Below are 21363 nucleotides of genomic sequence, written 5' to 3' on the forward strand. Positions count from 1 at the left end.
TGTCTTGCATCTGAAGAAGTGAGGTTCTTACCCACGAAAGCTTATGCTCCCAATACTTCTGTTAGTCTCAAAGGTGCCACAGGACCCTCTGTTGCTTGTCTATAAACAGTATTCCTAAAGTTAATTACTTCGTGCATATTATCCTTCAACCAAATAATCAGGTCCAAGTGGAGGGGACACAGCAGATCTTAGAGAACAGAGACTGTCTATCATCATCAACATGATATTTAGGAATTTACAATGAGACTTTAAACAAAGGGTCAGAGCCCTATTTAAAGATATAGGGTTTTCATAAGAACATCTATAAGTACTTATGGCTTAAGTCACATATCTGAGGACCTCACTTTTTACCCTAAAAACCATCCTTGAGGTAGATAAACAGACACCGGGATCTTAAGGACTGACTCAAGATCATACAGGCAGACTGACTCAATATCATACAGGCAAGAATGTTTAGTTAACACATCGATTACAATGGTATTTTGTTCTAATACAAATTATCTAGCAAGTGTTTCTTTTTTCTAACTAGAACTTCCATAGGGATTTCATCATTACTCTCCTTCAAAAGAAAACACTGAACCATAGCTTGTTCCTATAATATGTAGATATCACCTTCCTACTGTACAATGCTTAATCATACATACTGTACGATGACAGCTACTACATTCAGCATCTACCCATTTGACTATTAATGGAGATTAATATAACCTACTGAAGATTCACATTTTTCATATTGTTTGCAGACAATCTCTGTCAGATATCTATTCTACAGATATTTGTTAGTTACCTTTGCCAGTTTTTGCTGGAACAGTCAGTACTCTGTTTAAATATCTGATCTCATTCAATTGTGACCATTCTGAAGTATCATTTCAGAATACGTCATTCTCATCTTCCCATTCAGAAAGACCTATATTATACCATTAATTCTGCTCTCCAAATGCCTATAGTTAAATTATTGTTTGTCTATTTGTGAAGTAAGACCAATGTGTGTGGCAGGGGGAGGAGAGAGAGAGAGAGAGAGAATGAATCTAATATTCGTTGATTTGTTAATCTGCTTTATAGTTATGGAGCGAAATCTAAGCTGGAATCACAGTAATTGATGTTGGGGTTTGCTGAGAAAGCACTAGATTTGGTCGTTATTATGGAGACATGGGAGAAGGGTCAAAATCTGGGGGGAGCAAGGGCAGTTATAGCAGGAATAAGGAAGAGAAGAGAAAACATGGGGGGAAATCAAATCCGTATCTTAGATGTCTGTATACTAATGTGAGAAGTATAGGGAAAAGCAGTAGAAGAGAAGGTTACTCACCTGTGCAATAACTCACATTCTTCAAGATGAGTGTCCCTGTGGGTGCTCCACTCCAGATGTTGGTGCACCCCGTGCCTTTGCTCGGATATTTTTACAGCAGTACTCGCGCGGTGCCTGCTTCAATAAAATGTGGAGCCTGGGCTCCTCAGTTCCTTCTCTCCAATAGAGACCACTCCAAACGCTGAAGTTGAGGGGTGGAGGGTGGATAGCGGAGCATCCACAGGGACATATCTCAAAGAACGTAACCTCTTCTTCTTAGAGAGATGTCCCTGTGGGTGCTCCACTCCAGGTGACTGAAAAGCAGTATCCAAGTTCTCCTACACGTCTGGCAGATGTAATGGCAACTAAAAATGCAGTTTTCATGGATAGATGTAGGAGGGAGCATGTTTCAAGCAGCTCAAATGGATGGCGCATCAAGCATGTGAGGACCAAGTGTAGGCCCCAGGGTTGAGTGGGTGGTCTAATGTCCAGGTATAGGATCTGGAGGCCCTTGAGGGCAGGCGAAGATGATAGAGTCTCCGGTCTTACTGTGAAATGCCATAATTGCTGCTAGATGTACCTTTATGGAGCTAAAGGAGACCCCAGATTAGCTTTTAGAAATTAAACTGTCTAGTATTAGTGAAAGACGGATGGAAGCAGGAGCAGTTTGCTTGGAGATGGGTGGTACGTGTGGATTGTGTTCTGCTATGTAACAGTACTCTTTGTACCTCTTCAGAGAAGTTTAGCTCCTCATTAGAGAGCCCTTGAGGAGCCAATCTTTCAGGCGCAGCATCATTATGTTGGGGTGGTATAGTTGACCTGTGTTGTGATAAATAGGTTCGTGGAGAGGAGGGGGGCTAGAAAGTGGAATTGGCAGGCAAACTGACATCCTCGTTAAAAATGGGTACCATGCCTGTCTGGGCTACGTAGGGGCTATTAGTATTACCCTGGCCCTCTCTGCTCATATTTTTTGTAATACCCTGTGAAGAAGTGGTATTGGGGGGGAATGTGTATAAGAAATTGTTGCTCCATTTTATGATGAATGCATCTCCCATCGAATGCTTTCCTAGGCCCGCTCTGGAACAGAATTCAGTTCATTTTTTGTTGGCTGCGATTGCAAAAAGATCCAGTCACAGGTAGCCCCATATTTTGAATACATTGTGTAGAATGGTATCATTCATCTCCCATTTGTGATCTAGGGGAAAAGGTCTGCTATTCTCATCCGCAGTGGTGTTTAGTGAACCAGGTAGGTAGGAGGCTGAAATTTGGATATCGTGATGGAGGCACCAATTCCAAAGTTTCATAGCCTCCGTGCAGAGCAAGTGAGATCAAGCTCCTCCTTGTCTGTTTATGTAAAACATGCAGGCGACGTTGTTGGTCATGATCCTGATGTGTTGGTTCTGGTTGTGGGAGGGAAATTGGAGGCAGCCATTGCGGGCCACTCGAAGCTCTAAAAGATTTGTGTGTAGTGAGGTTCTGTAGGTGACCAGAGTCCCTGAGTGGTGGGGTGTGTGCCATGTGTGCTCCCCAGCCCGTGAAGGAAGCATCCGTGGTAATTATAACAGAGGGGGACTCCTGCTCAAATGGGACTCCGGAGCAGAGGTTGTGTAGAAGAGTCCACCATGTGAGTGAGCGAGTCCTTGACTGTGGTAGGTATGGATAGAAGTCTGTTTAGGCCGTGCGCATTCGCAGTCTGTAGACAGTGGTCATCCAACCCTGCAGGCACCGCATGTAGAGGCATGCATTCTTGACCATGAAAGTGCAAGAGGCCATATGGCCAAGAAGTTGCAGACAGTCCCGGACAGTGACCTGCAGGCTGTTTTGCAACTTAGTGATAAGATTCTTTATGGTGTTGAATCTGTCGGATGGGAGAGATGGAATCAAATTAAGTGCCTATGAACTCTAGTCGTTGAGTAGGAGTTAATGTGGATTCGTTTGTGTTTATTTGTAGGCCCAGACCCTGGAAGCAGTCGATGGTCATCTGCATGGCTTGAATGGCCTCCCCAAGAGTCTGTGCCTTGAGCAGGCAATCATCCAGGTAAGGAAAAATTATGACTCCTCCTTTCCGTAGGTGCACCACTGCCACCATGAGAATCTTGGAAAAGATGCAAGGTGCTGTTGAGAGGCCAAATGGCAGAATCTAGTATTGGTAGTGATTTGAGCCCATAACAAATCTGAGAAAATGCCTGTGGGCAGGGTGTATAGTTACATGAAAATAAGCATCCTACAGGTTGGGGGCTGAAAACCAATCTCCCTGCTCCAGCGCTGGAATTATGGTTGTGAGGGTAACTATTTTGAATTTTTGCTTTTTGATTAACTTGTTGAGTCGCCTGAGGTCGAGGATGGGACGCCATCCCCCATTTTTCTTTTCTGTCAAAAAGTAGTGGGAATAAAAACCTCTTTCCCCTGTGCTGATCGGGCACCGTCACGACTGCTCCTATTTGTACAAGATGTTGCACCTCTTGGTGGAGCAAGTTGTCATGAGAGGAGTCCCTGAAGAGGGATGGGATGGGGGGGGGAAGGTAGAGGGTATGGACAGGAAGGTGATGGAAAAGCCCAATCGGATGACCTTTAGGGTCCATCTGTCCATAGTGATGACTTGCCAGTTGTGGCAAAATGGGAGTAAACGGTGACCAAAAAGTTGGATGGGAAGTATAAGCGCTACAGTGGGTGGGAGCTTTTCTATATCCTTGACCAAGACTTCAAATTTGCTTATTAGGTGGAGAGAGTTAGGATGGTGCCAATGTTATGAGGCGTCGTAGTTGATGCCTGGGTCTCTGGCGGTGTTGCTGCTGGTGGTCGTATGGCCTCTGTTGTTGTTGTCTGTAGGCCGGGTGTGACAGAGTAGGTAGTGGGGAGGATTGACCTGGGAATGTTGCATGGGAATTTTACTGGGACCATCTGCATTGGTGATGGGATATCAGGGTGTGACTTCACTTGAGGAATGATACCTGAGCATGTAACCTGAGCCAGGAAGGGGCTGGGGCCAGGTGACACCTTCTGCCTGGGAAACTGGAGGAAGAGCCGACGGATGTGGCTGGCTGAGGCTGTGGAAGGGGGTTTCAGTTTGGATCTGGCTGGGGAAACAGAGGGAGACCCAGAGCCAGGGTCTAGGCTCCCTGTCCCCCAAGATGGACCTGACTGAGGGGGTCCTGTTGACTGTACCTACAAGCTCTGTTTTGGACTATGTTCTTGTCGTCTAATAAACCTTCTGTTTTACTGGCTGGCTCAGAGTCACGGTGAATCGCAGGAAGTGGGGGGTGCAGGGCCCTGACTCCCCCACACTCGTGGGCGTTGGAAAGGCTGATACCTGTAGTGTCGTCTTCTAGTTGCCGGGGTATGAATAACTAGGGATCCAAGCGCGTCTGTGTAGAACCTTGTTGGTTTTTGCTGCAAATAACTTCTCACCATCGAAGGGGAGATCCTCCATGGTGTTTTGTATCTCGCATGGGAAAGAAGAGATAAACCATGAAGCCCAGCGCATCACTACGGCCATCACGGTGGAACTGGAAGTGGTGTCTGCAGCATCAAGGGCAGCCTGCAATGCCATGTGGGAAATAATCTGCCCTTCAGAGACTATTGCTTTGAATTGTTGTCTCTTGTCCTCTGGGATGTCATTAATAAAGTCCATGAGTTTCCCGTAATTTCTGTGATCATATTTGGCCAATAGGGTCGCGTAGTTTGCCACTCTAAATTGCAGCATGGATGATGCATAAACTTTGCGGCCAAGTAGGTCCATTCTTTTGCTGTCCTTGTCAGAGGGAGTGGACCGGAAATGCTGCTGTTTGTTCTTTTGGTTGGCTGCTTCTACCATCAGTGAATTTGGTGCTGGGTGCGTGAAAAGGAATTCTGAGCCCCTGGACGATACATAGTATTTCCGGTCTGCCCTTTTGTAGGTAGGGGGTATGGTGGCTGGGGTTTGCCAGATATTCTTGGCAGGATCCATAATGGCTCCATTAATAGGTAGGGGGATCTTGGAGGAGGTCAAAGGCTGTAATATGTTGGTCAGCTCATGCTGAGTCCACGACACCTCCACCAGAGTGATCTTGAGCTCATTTGCCACTCTTTTGAAGAGGTCCTGAAAATGAGTAAAATCATCTGCTTTTGCTGGGGGTGGGGACATTATAGTCTCTTCTGGTGATGTGGATGAATTATTATTATTATTTGGGGAGGCTTCAGGTGCCTCCTCATTTGCATGCACTGTTACAGGTTGCTCCTGTTCCTCCATCGCAGAAGCGTGAACAGGTACAAGAGGAGATCTAATGTCACCTCTGCATGGGCTGTACCAGCTAATGTGGTGCCTGCTGTAGGACCCCCATGGGTTCTAATAATGCCATTGTCCAGGGAAGGGCATGGGTGGTCCCATCAATGGGTGTCCATACCAGGGTGGTAAGTCCCTGGAATATGAGGACCTTGGTCTTCATGGTCCCATGCTAGTAGGAATGTGAAGAGGGGAGAAATAGTATGGTGAATAAACTCCCTCCATTTTGTTGTTCTCATCACTAGAAAAGTGAGAGGGAATAGGGGATAGCTGTCGGTGCCGTGACGACTGTCCCGGTGAGAGATCGGTACCAAATAATGGGGAATCTGGAGTTGGCGAGATTAGCAAATCGCTGGAATGAATTCGGTGAGTGAGGCAAGCACCGTGCATGTGTGGCCCATGCAAATACTGCTGTAAAAATCTCCGAGCGAAGGTACAGGGGCGCACCAACACCTGGAGTGGAGCACCCACAGGGACATCTCTCGAAGAAGAACTAGAAATGCTAGTTAATAAATACAACTATGACAGCTGGCATCGAAGACTTGGTGGGATAATACACGACTGGAATATTGGTATAGAAGGGCACAGCTAAATCAGGAAGGACAGGCAGGGAAAAAAGGGAGGTGGTGTTGCCTAGTATATAAAAAAAATGTATATGGTTGGACTGAGGCTGAGATGGAAATAGGAGACAGACTTGTTAAAAGTCTCTGGGTAAGGATAAGAGGGGTAAAAAACCAAGGGTGATGTCATGGTAGGGGTCTACTCTAGACTTCCTAACAAGAAAGAGGAGGTGGTTGAGGCTTTTTACAAGCTAACAAAATCATACAAAGCACAGGATGATGTCCCCCATCACTGTCAACTACCCAGACTTTTTTTTTTGGGGGTTGGGGGGGGGGGGGCTTTGAAACCCAGCAGGGCACAGATCATCAAACCAGTCTTGGAATGTATTGGAGACCATTTTTTATTCAGATGGTGAAGAAAGCCACTAGGGAAGAGGCTGTTCCAGATTTGATTTTGACTAATAGGGAAGAACTGGTTGAGAATTTGAAAGTGGAAGGCAGCTTAGGTGAAAGTAATCATGAAATTATGAGTTCATGATTCTAAGGAACGGTAGGAGGGAAAACAGCACAATAAAGAAAATGGATTTCAATAAGGCAGACTTTAGCAAACTCAAGGAGTGCGTAGGTAAGATCCCTTCAGAAGCAAGCCTAAGAGGAAAAACAATTCAAGAGAGTTGGCAGTTTTTCCAAAGAGACATTATTAAGGGCACAAGAGCAAACTATCCCACTGCATAGGAAAGATAGGAAGTATCAAACCACTGGGGCTTAACCAGGAGATCTTCAATTATATGAAACTCAAAATTTAAGAATCCTACAAAAAGTGGAAACTAGGTCAAATTACAAAGGATGAATATAAACAAATAACACGAGTATGTAGGAACAAAATTAAAAAGGCCAAGGCACAAAATGAGATTAAACTAGCTAGAGACATAAAGAGAACTAGAAAACATTCTACAAATACATTAGAAGCAAGAGGAAGACCAAGAACAGGGTAGGCCAATTACTCAAATGTGGGGGAGGGGCGAGAGGAGGAGGCAGAGAGAACAGAAAATGTGGAAATGGCAAAAGTGCTAAATGACTTTTTTGTTTCAGTTTTCACCAAAACGTTCAGTAGCAATTGGACATCTAACTTAATGAATGCCACTGAAAATGAGGTAGGACCAGAGGCTAAAATAGGGAAAAGTTAAAAATTACTTTGACAAGCTAGATGTTTTCAAGTCACCAGAACCTGATGAAATACATCCTAGAATACTCAAGGAGCTAACTGAGGATATATCTGAGCCAGTAGCGATTATCTTCGAAAACTCATGGAAGATGGGTGAGATTCCAGAGGACTAGAAAGGGGAAAATATAGTGCCAATCTATAAAAAGGGGAATAAGGACAACCCGGGGAATTAGACCAATCAGCTTAACTTCAGTACCCGGAAATATAATGGAGCAATCAATTTGCAGACACCTAGAAGATAAGGTGATAAGTAACAGTCAGCATGGATTTATCAAGAACAAATCATGTTAACCAACCTAAGCAGCTTTCTTTGACAGGGTAACAAGTCTTGTGGATAAGGAAAAGTAGTAGATGTGATATATCTTGACTTTAGTAAGGCTTTTGATACTGTCTCAATGAAATTCTCATAAACAAACTAGGGAAATACAACCTAGATGGAGCTACTATCAGATGAGTGCACAACTGGTTGAAAAACAGTTCCAGGAGTGTAGTTATCAGTGGTTTCCCAGACAAGCTGGAAGGCATATCAAGTGGGGTTCCCACAGGGATCAGTTCTGTGTCTGGTTCTGTTCAATATCTTCATCAATGTTTTAGATAATGGCATATAGAGTACACTTATAAAGTTTGCAGATATCAAGCTGGGAGGTGTTGCAAGTGCTTTAGTGGATAGGATTAAAATTCAAAATGATCTGGACAAACTGAAGGAATAGTCAGAAGAAAATAGGGTGAATTAAATAAGGACAAATGCAAAGTTCTTCACTTGGGAAGGAACAATCAGTTGCACAGATACAAAATGGGAAATGACTGCCTAGGAAGGAGTACTACTGGATCTGGGGGTCGTAGTGGATCACAAGCTAAATGAAAGTCAACAGTAACTCGGTTGCAAAAAAAGCAAGCATCATTTTGGGATGTATTAGCAGGAGTGTTGTAAGTAAGACATGAGAAGTAATTCTTCCGCTCTACTCTATGCAGATTAGGCCTCAACTGGAGTATTGTGTCCAGTTCTGCAAGCCACACTTCAGGAAAGATATGGACAACTTGAAGAAAGTCCAGAGAAGAGAAACAAAAATGATTAAAAGTCTAGAAAACATGACCTATGAGGGTAGATTTGAAAAAACTGTTTGTTTAGTCTGGAGAAGAGAAGAGAAGAGAAGACCGGGGGGGGGGGGGGGGGGGGGGGCAAAAAAGAACAGTTTACAAGTAGAGAAAAGGTTGTTAACAAGGAGGAGGGAGAAAAATTGTTCTCCTTAACCACTGAGGATAGGACAAGAAGCAATGGGCTTAAATTGCAACAAGGGCAGTGTAGGGAAAAAAACAACTTCCTGTCAGTAGTTAAGCACTGGAATAAACTGCCTAGCGGACATTGTGGAATCTGTGTCATTGGAGATTTTTAAGAGCACATTAGACAAACACCTGTCAGGGATGGTCTAGATAATACTTAGTTCCCTGCACTCATGGCAGGACTAGACTAGAAGACCTCTCGAGGGCCCTTCCAGTCCTAGGATTCTGGCATAGTCCTCAAAGAGTAGAATAAAGTTTTAAACTGGGCTTTGGAGCGGAGCCCGGAGCTGGAGCGCGGAGCAGCTCCGGAGCAGTGGAGCTGCAGGTTTTTGCCTGGAGCTGGAGTGGAGCCGAAGCACAACTCCAAAGCCCTGGTTTTAAAGGCATCCAAAAGTTCAAGAATTGCTCTGTTCTTGGGTACTCTAAAGAAATACAACCATCTTGCTTAAGCATCAAGCTGCCTCTTCATCTCAGTTCATTTCATCATTTTTATTTCTTTATTTTGTCAGACTGGTTTTCAGCACAGAACACATGTAATTATAGAAATTGTTAGTTTTCTTTCTGTACAGTACTATATAAGTATGGAGACATATGGACTAATGGTCTCGTATCTCTTATGACTGGCTAAAGTGGCTATCTGCATAAGACAGTTTTAATTTGCTCCCTCTAACAGGTCAGCAGACAATCTCTTCAGTTGCTCAACTGATGATTCCACAACCAAGAGCCTTTGAACGTGTCAACCTGTGTAGAGATCTAGATGCTAAGAAATGTATAAAAACCTAAATGCAGTCCAACTCTCTCTCATACATAATTTTTGTGCAGCATTAGAGCAATTCAGAGAGACCTACCCTGAAAAGGACTGGAGCTGACATACATACATACGTCAACTCCAGTCCTTTCCAGAGTAGGTGTATGAACTGCTGTAACACTACAGACGAAATTGGGAGAGAGAAGGGAGACTGATGATCTGAATTTGAAAGCCAGACCCCAGTGTAGCTGGAAAATATTTTGACTAGGATGCAGAAGTGAGAAAAAAAAATATTCTGAGGTCCTGAGACACTAGAGATTACCATCAGCAAGCTGTAGCCACAGCATGTGAACAAAGACCTGCCTGTGCCAGACAGCCTTATGCAGGGCTGCCACTAAGTCTACTAGCAAGGAGTTAAAGGCCATGAAAGCCTTCTACCATTCTCAGTTCAAGGAGTGAGAGATTCCTCTCATTGAGAGGCTGGTATAGGGACTGAAAAGGTGACGCTCTCAATGAGGCAGGCTATAAAGAGATGCTGATGGCAGCTTCTGCCTTGGTCAATTACCCTGAAAGTTTCATCCCTACAGAACAGAAGCCAAGTAAAGTGGAAGCAGAAAGTTCTGTTGAATAGTTAAGGCAACCCAGAAACATTACAGTGGCTCATCGCATTTCAGCCATAACAAGCACCAGAAGTAGAGGAGTAGCAGAATACCTCAGAAGACTAAAGGAAATGGAGGAGCTGGACAGCTCATCCACTAGAGGGACCAAACTAGAATAGTCCTATCTTTCAGTTGGTTGAAGCTGATGCCTGTATAGCTGAATGGGAAAATTCACCATCCACCGCCAACTTGATGTAATATCATGCAAAACACACTTTGAAGAGGTGGTCTGATATTCCTATGGCTAGCATAAACATTCAGAATCTTCTTGGACATAACAGAAACAAGGAAGAGACAACTTCAGCATTTTGCTTTCAATAGAATCTTATTATCAAGAATACTAATGGTGTCGTTTCTTTAAACCGAAAGTTAAACTAGTAAGTCAAACACAATCATACCTTCTGTTGGAAGCCTATCCCAACTGAATTTATCTTAATTAGAAAAAGTACCAAGGAATGGGTGATAGGGTGGAAAAAAGCAGAGTACAATAACTCACCTTCTTGTCTCTGGTCCTTACTTCCCCATAAAAATCTAGAGCTTCTTGAGCCTTTAAAAACTTGCCTCGATGCAACAAATATGCACAAATCATTACACCAGTTCGTCCCTTTCCAGCTTTACAGTGAATTGCTGCAACATGATTGTCATCTTCACTCAGCCATTGGTCAAGATCTTCACAAAAAGGTTTGATAAGCTCTAGCTGTGGTGGGTTATGGTCTTCAAAAGGATACTGTGCAACTGTGATAGGAAGATAAGATTTACAATGAAGTCTCAAATTTAATGCATTTTAACTAGTTTAACCAGAGATGCAATTAACAGTCTAAAGAGGTAACTGAATAGGTTAAGTGGTCTGACAAGTACCGTAATGATCGATTCCAGAAAGGTGGTATACAAGATGTGGAGCACATGCCAATAGCCTGGCCCCTCAAATTTCAGCGAATTCCCAATTATACATACTCTTAATGTCTTACTCAATAGAGCAATTTTGCTCGTATCTGACAATTTGTCTTATAACAATCCATCATCCCAGAAGTGGTCTTATACCAGAACCTATTATTACAAGAATATAGGGTTAAGCCATGCCCACTGATCAAATGAGGCAATTCTGCTGAAGAGTTCTGAGATTACAGTTTACCCTATTCCAGGGACTGGACATGTTCACATAATTAGTTCCAAGAGGCTCTAAAATACGCGTAATACGTAATCATAACTGCTAATTGTAAACAAACCAAAAAAAACCACACACCCAGGCTTTTGTTATTGTTTTAACAGTAAAACCCAAAAACATTTCAATTTTTTTTCTTTACTCATACACAATCCATCAGACAAGATGGATGGCAAGTACTTGGAACTGGGAAGCAGGGGGGTGGGGGGACAAGAAAAAAAAACTCTGAAGACAGAAGAGAGAAATAAGCCATAACCAGGAGATTGCAGCACCCAAAAAACAAACACACCTATCTTGCAGTGTGCCAAACAAAAATAGATAATATCCATATTGCTGCTCAGTATATTTAGTCATACAAAGCTGTATTTTCTCTGCCCAACAGGCTCCCTCACTGACTTTGAGGACAGACAGGCTCTTGCACAAATCACCACTCAGATCTAGTCAGAAACGGTCACCTTGGAAGCTCTCTCTCTAGTTTTGGCCAACAAAGAATGAATAAAGCATCCAATTTTGGGCAAGTCTTTTTTACTGGCTTGTCATACATTCAGGTTATGTAAATTCCTTTGGAAGAGACAGTTTAGGTCATACGAGCAGAAGAAAGATGACGATTATGGTTGAATCATGAGATTATTTTAGCAGAAAATTCTGGTGCAGTGCAGAGTACTATTTTGTCTGGGGAAAAAATGTAAGGACGATTTATAGGCTCACAGCACAGGACATCCACTTGGTCTTCTGGAAGAGCAAAAAACCCCCAAATAACTGACAAAAATGAACAAAGATTGACATGGCTTTAAAAGGAGGGTCCATGACACTTCACAACTAGATTCAGATTCCATCAAAGCAGCAGAAATGAGTGCTAGTCTTGCAAACTACCCCAATGTAAAAATGCACCACTATGCTTCCTTTCACATGGAAGAGTGAGTATTCCTAAAATGGCCACCTCCATGTGAAGATTAGAGTCTTAGGCCCTTTAGACAGCTGTATAAAAGGAAACTGAAGCAGTTCTTTAGCCACTACCAACATGACATTGGTAAGGGAGACAATATTTTGAGATATATCTCAGAATATTGCCACCAAAATTTGGAGGTAGATTCCATTTTAGATGAGAACCAGCCAAGGTTCCCTCTGGAGAGAAAGCCACAGAGGAAGTCCTGGAAGAAAGTTCCAAGAGAAGAACAGCTTGTTGTGGAAGCTCTCCGGGGACTAGAGCTGAGTCAAGGCTCACATGGTTCCTTGCGGAGAAGGAGCCATAGGCCTAGGAAGGGCTCAGCTGAAGATTCCAGAAAAGGCCTAAGGCTAATGTATGAAATGGATCTAGGAAAAGTGGACAGTCTGGAGTTTGGGATGGCCAGATGATTCCCAGTTCAGAGACCCAGGGCAAGGGCTAGATCCTGAAGTAGTTGGGAGGGCCCAGGCTCCTCTACACCACCTACCTAAAGACTGTGGGGAAAATCTCTACACACTAGCAAGAACTGAGGGAAGTTGAGGCATAAAACGGGTGAAAGACAGCTTGATCCCTGAAATAAGGAGAGACAATCCTGAGAGGAAAGGACTTAAAGGTTACACAAACCCTAGGCAGAGGGCTATGGCTCCACAGGGGGTCGTGGTCTTGTTCTGGATAGCTTTTCATTTTGTTTTGGACTTAGTTTGCCCCACAAGGAAGATACTTGATTTGGCTGACAACCCACTGTCTGAATATCAGACATCTTCAAGATGCTTCATGTTGGGCACCCAAAATCACTTCTCATTTCTGAGTACCTAAAGCTTCCTCTTCTCCTAGGGAAAGGCAAAGTGTATAGAAGAAGGGGAGTCTAAAAGTCACTTTCTCAGATATCAAAGGTGGATTATTGTTTTTGTGAGGAAAGGGAAAAGACAAAAATACAAAAAGTAATGCAACTCTAACTGAGCAACCTCAGCTAAGGCAGGATAGAGCAACAGGGATGATACATAAACATTCAACTGTGTTAAGGACTCTTCGTAATATTCTAGAGTAAAAGGATTTCAGTAAATCAGTGATTTCTGAAATGTAAGTAGTTTCTTCATAATCAAAATAAAAATGAAAGCAATGACAACATCTGGCCATGTGTTGTTAAAGGCCCACCCAACTTCATTTATGCATGACTCCCTCCTACTCTTGGAAGTCCTGGAATCTATCTTAATAGGATGCTTCCTCTCCTTACTTAACTATTTCACTGATTGTCAAAGCATGTAAGAAAGATGACATTTAAAGGATCACAAGTGACATCTGAGTTAGCACTCATTGAAATGAATGGGGCAGTTTAAACCTCTCATCTACTGTTTTCTGCCCCTCTGTAAACACAAGCAGACACTGCAGAATCAGTTAAACTCTGTGTTTTGATGGTTTCTTCTGCAACCATAACAGCTAGAGATTTAGCTTCTACTAAAACATTTAAACAGACTCAGGAAAATGACCGAGTTCTGTCCATGCTCCCCAGTTGGGGCACACACCCCACACTTCGGAAAATTTTGGAACAAACACTGAAGGAGACTACACCACTGACTAGATAAGAAGGGTACTGGAGATCCTAGTGAACTTAGACTGGAGTCCCAAGGATTACAGCTGCAGCATGGCCCATTAACACTAAAATCCACTGTTAGATAACATGCTGGAGATGCTTCCCTTTAGAGCGCCATCTGAAGCGAAGTAAGCTCCTTCAAATGCTCTTAGGTCATCCATATTGAAGAGCTTCTATTTATCTATCCACTCATTCTATCATACCCATTCTGAACAATGGTATGAAAGTGAACTACTAATGCACGGTGTCCAGAGATTCCTCTGCCAATGCTACCATGCAGGAATCTAGAGCCACCACTAGAGAAAAGTGCTGACATGAAGCAGCGACATTAGTTTACTTTCAGCAGGTGTCTTGCCAAAAGACTTTGGTTAACTGAGGGTCAAGAGGCAGAATTCTCAGTACCACCCAAAACATCCCCCCATTAGCTGGAAAAGCTTCAAGTCAGAGTGACACTGAGCTGCCCCATTTAAACAAAGGCAGAATACTGAAGTGTTATATAGTTTCAATTCCTTATATAGGGGAAGCCTTGATTCCAGAACTTTCTGGCAGAGCTGCCTGTGGATATATCTACATTGCAATAAAAGACTCACGGCATGGCTGTGGCTTGCCTGAGTCAGCTGACTCAGGCTGATGAGGCTCGTGTTGCAGGGTTAAGAATTGCTGCATAGACTTTCAGGCTCAGACTGGAGCCCAGGCTCCAGCCCAAGCAGGAACGTTTACACTGCAATTTTTAGCCTCGCAGCCCAAGCCCTCCAAACTCAAGTCAGCTGACCTGGGCTCTGAGACTTGGTGCCACGGGTTATTTATTGCAGTGTAGATGTACCTTCTGACCAGTAAGCATGGCTTATTCTCCATTTTCATTCTATGGACTCTTGTATATTAGAAAGGACCTTTGTCCCAATTTCAGTAAAAGTCCCCATTTTTGGTAAACTAAGTGTTGATCAAATTAAATGGAGTACTTAATAGTTTGTTTTAAAATCAGCTTTAAGTCATAACCTCAGGCTTACACACTGAAATTTCAACTATTTGTGTTCTTAGCCCATGATAGATAATTGCTAAGAATATACTTTCTACACAGTGTCAAGCACCACAGTAAGCTTCTCATGAAGGAATCTTAGGTTATGTTAATACCATTCTTCTCTCTCCCCCCAAACACTACATTAATATGACAGTTTTACTTTGTTCCTTAGTTCAGAAAAATAAAAGGAGAAATTGGAAGGGGAAAAAAGCTAATAGCCTAGACCCTAGGCAGCACAAACATACCTCTGCAGTTAAATTTGGCGGTGTCATAATGTCTTTCAGCACATCTAAAAAGAAAAGATTAAAGTTCAACATAAGTATGTTAGGTAAGTCTAAGGTGTCTATCACACTTTTGTATGTAAGGATCAGCACATGAAAGCCAAGAAAAAAAAACCTTAAGTCCACATCACCTTTATAGCTCAACACCACAGCTAGACTTGGTCCATGAAATTCAGAATATTTTGTTTTAAAATATATTGGTTAAGTTGCTACGGCAAACTCAAGATTTTGCTGAAAAATAATGGTTATCCTACAGTAACTGATTCTTTGAGATTTTGTAGTCATTGTAAATCTCCCTTTAAGTATGCATATGCTTCATGAGCAAGATCAGACTTTTTGGAATAGCTGTGTTTATCAAGGTCATGCATACACCCTGTTCTCTTTTGCTCCCGTACAAGGGCATAAAGGGCAGAGTGGCTGTGACTCTCCCTCAGTTCCCTCACATTTTGAAACTTGCGTTAGCTGAAGACACTGAAAACAGGGAAGGAGGATGGATTATAGGGGTCACACAGACATCCTCATCTCAAAGAACAGTTTTTCTTACCCTGCAGTTCAAGTATGTCAGTGTGGATCCCACCGCAGGTGACAGGCAAGTAGTACTCCTTCTGGAGGGTGAGAAGGAATACCAGCTGCATCAGTTGAACAGTGCGGTCCTGAACTTGGCATCTGCCCTTGGGGCTAAGTCCAATGCACAAATGTTTGGTGAAGATCAGTGGTTACTCTATGTCACTGCCTTGCACATTTCAGAAACTGGCACACTTCTGAAGCAGGTGGAGAATGTCACTTGAGCTTTGGTGGATTGAGCCCTGATGCTGTGACACACACATATACCAGCCAACTGGAAACAATATGAGATACATTGTGCCAAGTATCAGAGGGGTAGCCGTGTTAGTCTGGATCTGTAAAAAGCAACAGAGTCCTGTGGCACCTTCAAGACTAACAGATGTATTGGAGCATAAGCTTTCGTGGGTGAATGCCTACTTCGTCAGATGCATGAGAAGAAGTGGGCATTCACCCACGAAAGCTTATGCTCCAATACATCTGTTAGTCTTAGGGCTGGTCCACACTACCTGCCTAATTCGGCGGGTAGAGATCGATCTTCTGGGATCGATTTATCGCGTCTCATCTGGACGCGACAGATCGATCCCAGAAGCGCTCCCCCGTCGACCGCGGAACTCCTGCTCGCCGAGAGGAGGAAGCGCTGTCGACGGGGGAGCCTGCCTGCGCCGCGTGGACACGAAGTTAGTAAATTTAGTTCGATATAGGAAACGTCGACTTCAGCTACGCTATTCTCGTAGCTGAAGTTGCGTTTCCTATATCGATCCCCCGCCCCAGTGTGGACCAGCCCTTAGAGATACATTGTGTTATCCACATAAATATTCTCTGAGTGGAGATGGCTTGGCCTTTGGAATGGCCAGTTATTGCCAGAAATAAGTGGGTAGACAATTTGAACTACTTAGTTCAATCGATGTAGTAAAGCAATACTCTGGAAACATCCAGTGTGTAACTTCTCTTCCAGTGTAGAGTGGGACTTTGGAAAGAATACAAGTTAACTGAGTTCCATCTGAATTAGAGGCCACTTTGGGGATGAACTTTGGGTAAGGTTTCAACACCACCTTGTCTCTATGAAAGATTATATAGGAAGGATCAGCCATAAGTGCTCAGAGTTGCTCTCCTAACCAAAAGAATAGAGTAAGTAGGAATGCAGTCTTCACAGTGAGATGAAGGAAAGAGCATTGTGACAGGTTCAAAGAGAGGGCCCATGACCATGACTCGAGAGGAAGACCATGCTCAACTGTACTGGTAGATGGGTAGTAGAGATCGCTGCAAGGGGGACCTTAATGGAACTGAACGCTAGGCCAGAGCATTTTAAAAGGTAGGCAGCAAGGAGTTGAGGATCTTTGATGGTATAGCCTGCAGAGTGAAAGTTATGTTGGGCCACACATCAAAAACCTTTTCCATTGAGACAAGTGTTTCTAGTAGATGTCATCCTGCTTTGTAAAAGGATTACCATAGATAGCAAGTTCAGGGTCTTAGCCAGCCAACATCCAGCCTGTCAGATGTAGTACTTCAGGTCTGAAGTGTATGTCTGTGGTACTGCGATATCTAGTCCAGGCAGTATGGCAGCTAAGCAAGCAACTAAACAGACATCTGTAGCAGGTCTGTCAGCCAAAACTACCCTTGCCAGTAAGGAGCTACGCAAATGATGATGGTTCTGACTCATTTGATTTCAGATATCACTGTGAGGGACCAGGAGAATCAAAGAAAAGGCACATCTCAATTCCACTGCAGAATGAAGGTGTCTCGTAAAGAGCCCAAGCTCATGGCCCCTCTAGACCAAAAGTTCTGACACTTGGTGTTGTGCTTGGAGGCAAAGAATTCTCTCCCCCAACAATGGAATCTGTTTTATGATGGACCTCTTCAGTGACCACTTATGATTGTTACCAGTTTACTCAAGAAGTTCATCAGACTGTTGTGGGCACTTTGGATGTGGAGAGCCATCAGGGTGATCCTGTATTGATGGCTCTATGTCCAAAGTTTGATGACTTACAGAGGGGTGATGAGATGGCAGTTCATAGCTTGTTTATACAGTGCATTGCTGAGGCATAGTCCGTCAGGAACTACACTGGAATTTTGGAGGACAGCCTGTATGTCATTCCTACCTATTATGATGGCTCTGAGTTCCAGGATGTCTGAGTGAAGTCTCAGGTCTCCTGAGGACCAATGCCATTGTATTTGCAGGTGGTCCAGCTGGATTCCCCAAGCTGTCGCTGAAATACCCATGTGATTAGTGTCCTTGTCAGGGAGCTGGAGAACAGTACTATGTTCCTTCATGTTCTTGGGTTTTAACATCCCAGTTCTGCAAGAACATGAGGTGGTACTCAGACCTTCTGGTGTTTTGGTAGAGAGTAGACTGATCTGAGCCAGAATTATAAGGGTCACAAGTGAAATCTGATAAGCAGTGTCATGTACACACATGCCAACATGTGGTCCAATATACCAAGGCAAGCATATATGTCAGACTGGTTTTATCTTATCTCAGTAGCAGTCCTCACAACAACACGTACTTGTCTTTATGCAGATACGCTTTCCCTGGCGTGGAACGGATCATAGCTCCTATAAACTCTATAATCTGTGATGGTATGAGGGTTTTTTCAAAGCTCACCATGAGATCTAAGTCAGGCAAAAAGGTGGAGAGAAAGCATGTGCATGTATATATTCTAGGCTTGTTGCTGTCTCCTGCTGGGATCTGCTTCTGATCAGCCAAGTGTAAGGGTAGATGTGGATCCTGTCTTCTCAAATGGGCCGCCACCTCCCTCCCCCACTAGGTATTCTGTGGAGATTCTCGATACCGTGTAGAGTCTGAATGACAGTACCTTGTACTGGTAGTGATTTGGCTCCACTGTGAACCTCAAGTACTTCCTATTGGCCAGGTTGATAGCTATGTGGAAGTACATGTCTTGCGAGAGGACAGCCAGATCCAGTCTTGATCCTGAAAAGATGAGATGATGGAGGCAAGGGTTACCATCCTGAATCTGAGGCGGCATATATATCTGTTCAGTCTCCTCAGGTCTAGGATAGGACCCCTTTCCTCTTCAGGATAAGAAAGTATCAGGAGTGAGTCTCTTCCTCTGTACTTCTGAGGTATCTCCCTCCTCTGCTCCTAGATGAAGCATCAAGGCCAATTTTTTTTTTGGAATAGGCTCTCATGCAAAGTCTCTCGAAGGACAGGAAAGGGGACAGGTAGGGAAATGAACAGGGTAGCTGTTGGTGATGACCAGTACCTGCTTGCCTGTTATACTAGAACTAAACGTAAGGACTACAATGGGCAGCTCCTCAAGTATAATGGTCTTTTCCTTGGCAGATACTTAGGTTGTCTGCTCTAGGAGAAGGAAGGTGCCTCTTGCTGAGCTTACTATTTGTATTGTTTCTGATAGAAGCAAGTGTATAGATCCCTACGAATCTTAACGTGGCCCAGGAGTCCTTCAGTAAATGGGGTGCTTTCTCTGTTCTGCATCTAAAAGAGCTCCATCCCTTCAAAAGGCAGGTCCCTCTCTGGTGGCTTGCACCTCTTTCGGGAAGCCTGAATGCTAGCAATCATTTCAGGGTGACTGATACTAGCAATCATAAGGTTTTCTTCATAGTGACAGCCATGGTCATTGATCTCAAACCATATCTGGACGCATATTTGCAATGCTCTTCTGACCACCACCTATCCCTTTTATAATCCATTTCAGTTCCACCCCTTTCTCCTGGAGAATTTCAGACAGAAGTAATTTATCTTTCCCAGCTGAGGAAGTTATATTTTGCGAACAGGGCTTGGTAGTTCACAATGCAGAGCTGCAATGAGGTGGTTTTTGGTTTTGGAGGGGGTTTTTTTGTTTGTTTGTTTTTTAAGTCCTTTTCCTTTGATGTGCCTTTTGTGAGCATAGACTTCTCTTGTACTGCTGATACCACCAGAGACCCCAGAGTTTAGAAGTGTTCAAAGCCTTCTGAAATCACCCAGTATCTCCTTTCCACTCATATACATGTATAGGGCAAAGTTGTCAGGGTCTGCCATAGTACCATTGACAGCTCAAGTATGCCCTCATTGATTGGGAGGGTGATCCTGGCAATGGTTGTAAAGCTTAGTATTTCAAATAGCTTTTGGGACTTTTACTGGATTACTGTGATTTCAGTATCCCGGGTCTCTGTAATCCAGGCCAGGAAGCTTTGAAGTCCAGTTACTCAACCAGTGGTGAAGATGATTCCCTAAGGTACAGATTGAGGTGGCTGCTGTACCTCCATTGTCAAATGCTCCTGGAGACCAAAGTCTGACATGAGTGAATGGCCTGGCTAATGATGCCACTGTAGAGTGAAATCTTCTCCTCCTCAATGTGTGGGAGGGGGATCTGCTTCAGTACACATGCAATGATGGTACCCAACATGGCCAGTGCAGTGTTCTGTAAGGGTACTAGCCATGTTGAGGTTGGCCAGCTTAATGCCATCCACATCTTGCGGGGGGGGGGAGGGGAGAGAGGAAGAGAGGAGAGAAGATACTGAGAAATTGCCAGCATGTTTTTTTTGTTTGTTTCTTTGTTTTTAAGGAAACATCCAATTTGAAGAAATGGAGATGACAAAGTTCTTCACGGTTTGTTGTTAAAAACACAAGTTTTGAAGCTCTCAGAGTAGTGGGTTGGACAGTTGCTAGATTCCATCTCGCTGTCATATTTGATAAAAGGGAATGGTGGAAGGGCCACAGCTTATCCATCTTATGTAGTTCCACAGGAGTACAAAAAGGCACCAGGTGCGCACACAGCCTCAGACACCGCTATGCAAGATTTCAATCTCACGCATGAGGCACACTGACACTCAAAGTAGTAAATCTTACCTATTCTTTACTCATTTAGAATTTTACATGTTTCTGTTTAAAAATCCAATTAGAACTGTAATAAAATGTAAGACAGTAAACGAGCCTATGAGACTTCAATTATTTTTTTTAATTCATCCAAGCTACAGCTGTGTTTTTGTAGCCAATCCTGCCATCAGGAATCCCTAGCAGCTTCAGTGGCTTCAAAATTTTGAAAAGTCACTTAAGCTTTAAAATGGCCATGATTTAACTTGCAACCAATTTGCACCTTCCTGGCTGTCATACAAACATGAGATATTATCCATCAACCTGCCTGACAGGTCTCAAGGCCAAAGAGAAGGCAACAGCCTGTTACTTCATGCCAGAGCCAACTAAACCCCCACCTTCCCCCATGTTGAGGAACTTTGCATAGAAGTAAGAGGACACACAAAGGAACAGCCTCACAACTAATTACTCAAAGGAGAAGACTGCAAGAAGCTGTGTACAAGTACAAAAGAGGTATACTAAAGAGGATGGGGAACAAAGGAGAGATTGGGAATAAAATGAGATTACAATTTTGGGGTGTATTAAAATAGAGGAAAAACTGAAAACATGGGTTAAATAAGAATACTGGAAACTAAGAGCAAGTGGTTTAAGATGTTGGATACAAGAAAGTAAGAGCGAAGGACAGAAAAAAAAGAAAACAGTTACATTTACAAATATTTTCTAGGAAGTGAAATGCCAAATTGTTACAATAGGCTTTATCTGCACAGTTTGAACACCAATTTAACTAACATGGTTTAAGTATCAGAGGGGTAGCCGTGTTAGTCTGAATCTGTAAAAAGCAACAGAGGGTCCTGTGGCACCTTTAAGACTAACAGAAGTATTGGGAGCATAAGCTTTCGTGGGTAAGAACCTCACTTCTTCAGAAGAAGTTGTTGACAGTACTAATTTTCTTACGTGAGTATTGAAAAAATGAGCTGGGGTCCTGTGGAAAAAATTTGATCAAGCAACAGA

General features: G+C 43.4%; 1 protein-coding gene across 1 annotated transcript in view; it reads right to left on the minus strand.

Moving 5' to 3' along the window:
• The window catches only part of PTEN (phosphatase and tensin homolog), a 117286-nt gene that overhangs the window by 27277 nt on the left and 68646 nt on the right, over nucleotides 1–21363 (minus strand). The window contains exons 5-6 of the mRNA XM_029911378.1: nucleotides 14982–15025; nucleotides 10516–10754 (exon numbers count right to left, since the gene is read on the minus strand). Coding sequence (XP_029767238.1) covers nucleotides 10516–10754; nucleotides 14982–15025 — 283 coding nt within the window. The remainder of the gene's footprint in view (nucleotides 1–10515; nucleotides 10755–14981; nucleotides 15026–21363) is intronic.

The sequence above is a fragment of the Terrapene carolina genome, unplaced genomic scaffold, assembly GCF_002925995.2.
Source record: "Terrapene carolina triunguis isolate 2854851 unplaced genomic scaffold, T_m_triunguis-2.0 Scaffold95, whole genome shotgun sequence".
NCBI classification, from domain to species: Eukaryota; Metazoa; Chordata; order Testudines; family Emydidae; genus Terrapene; species Terrapene triunguis.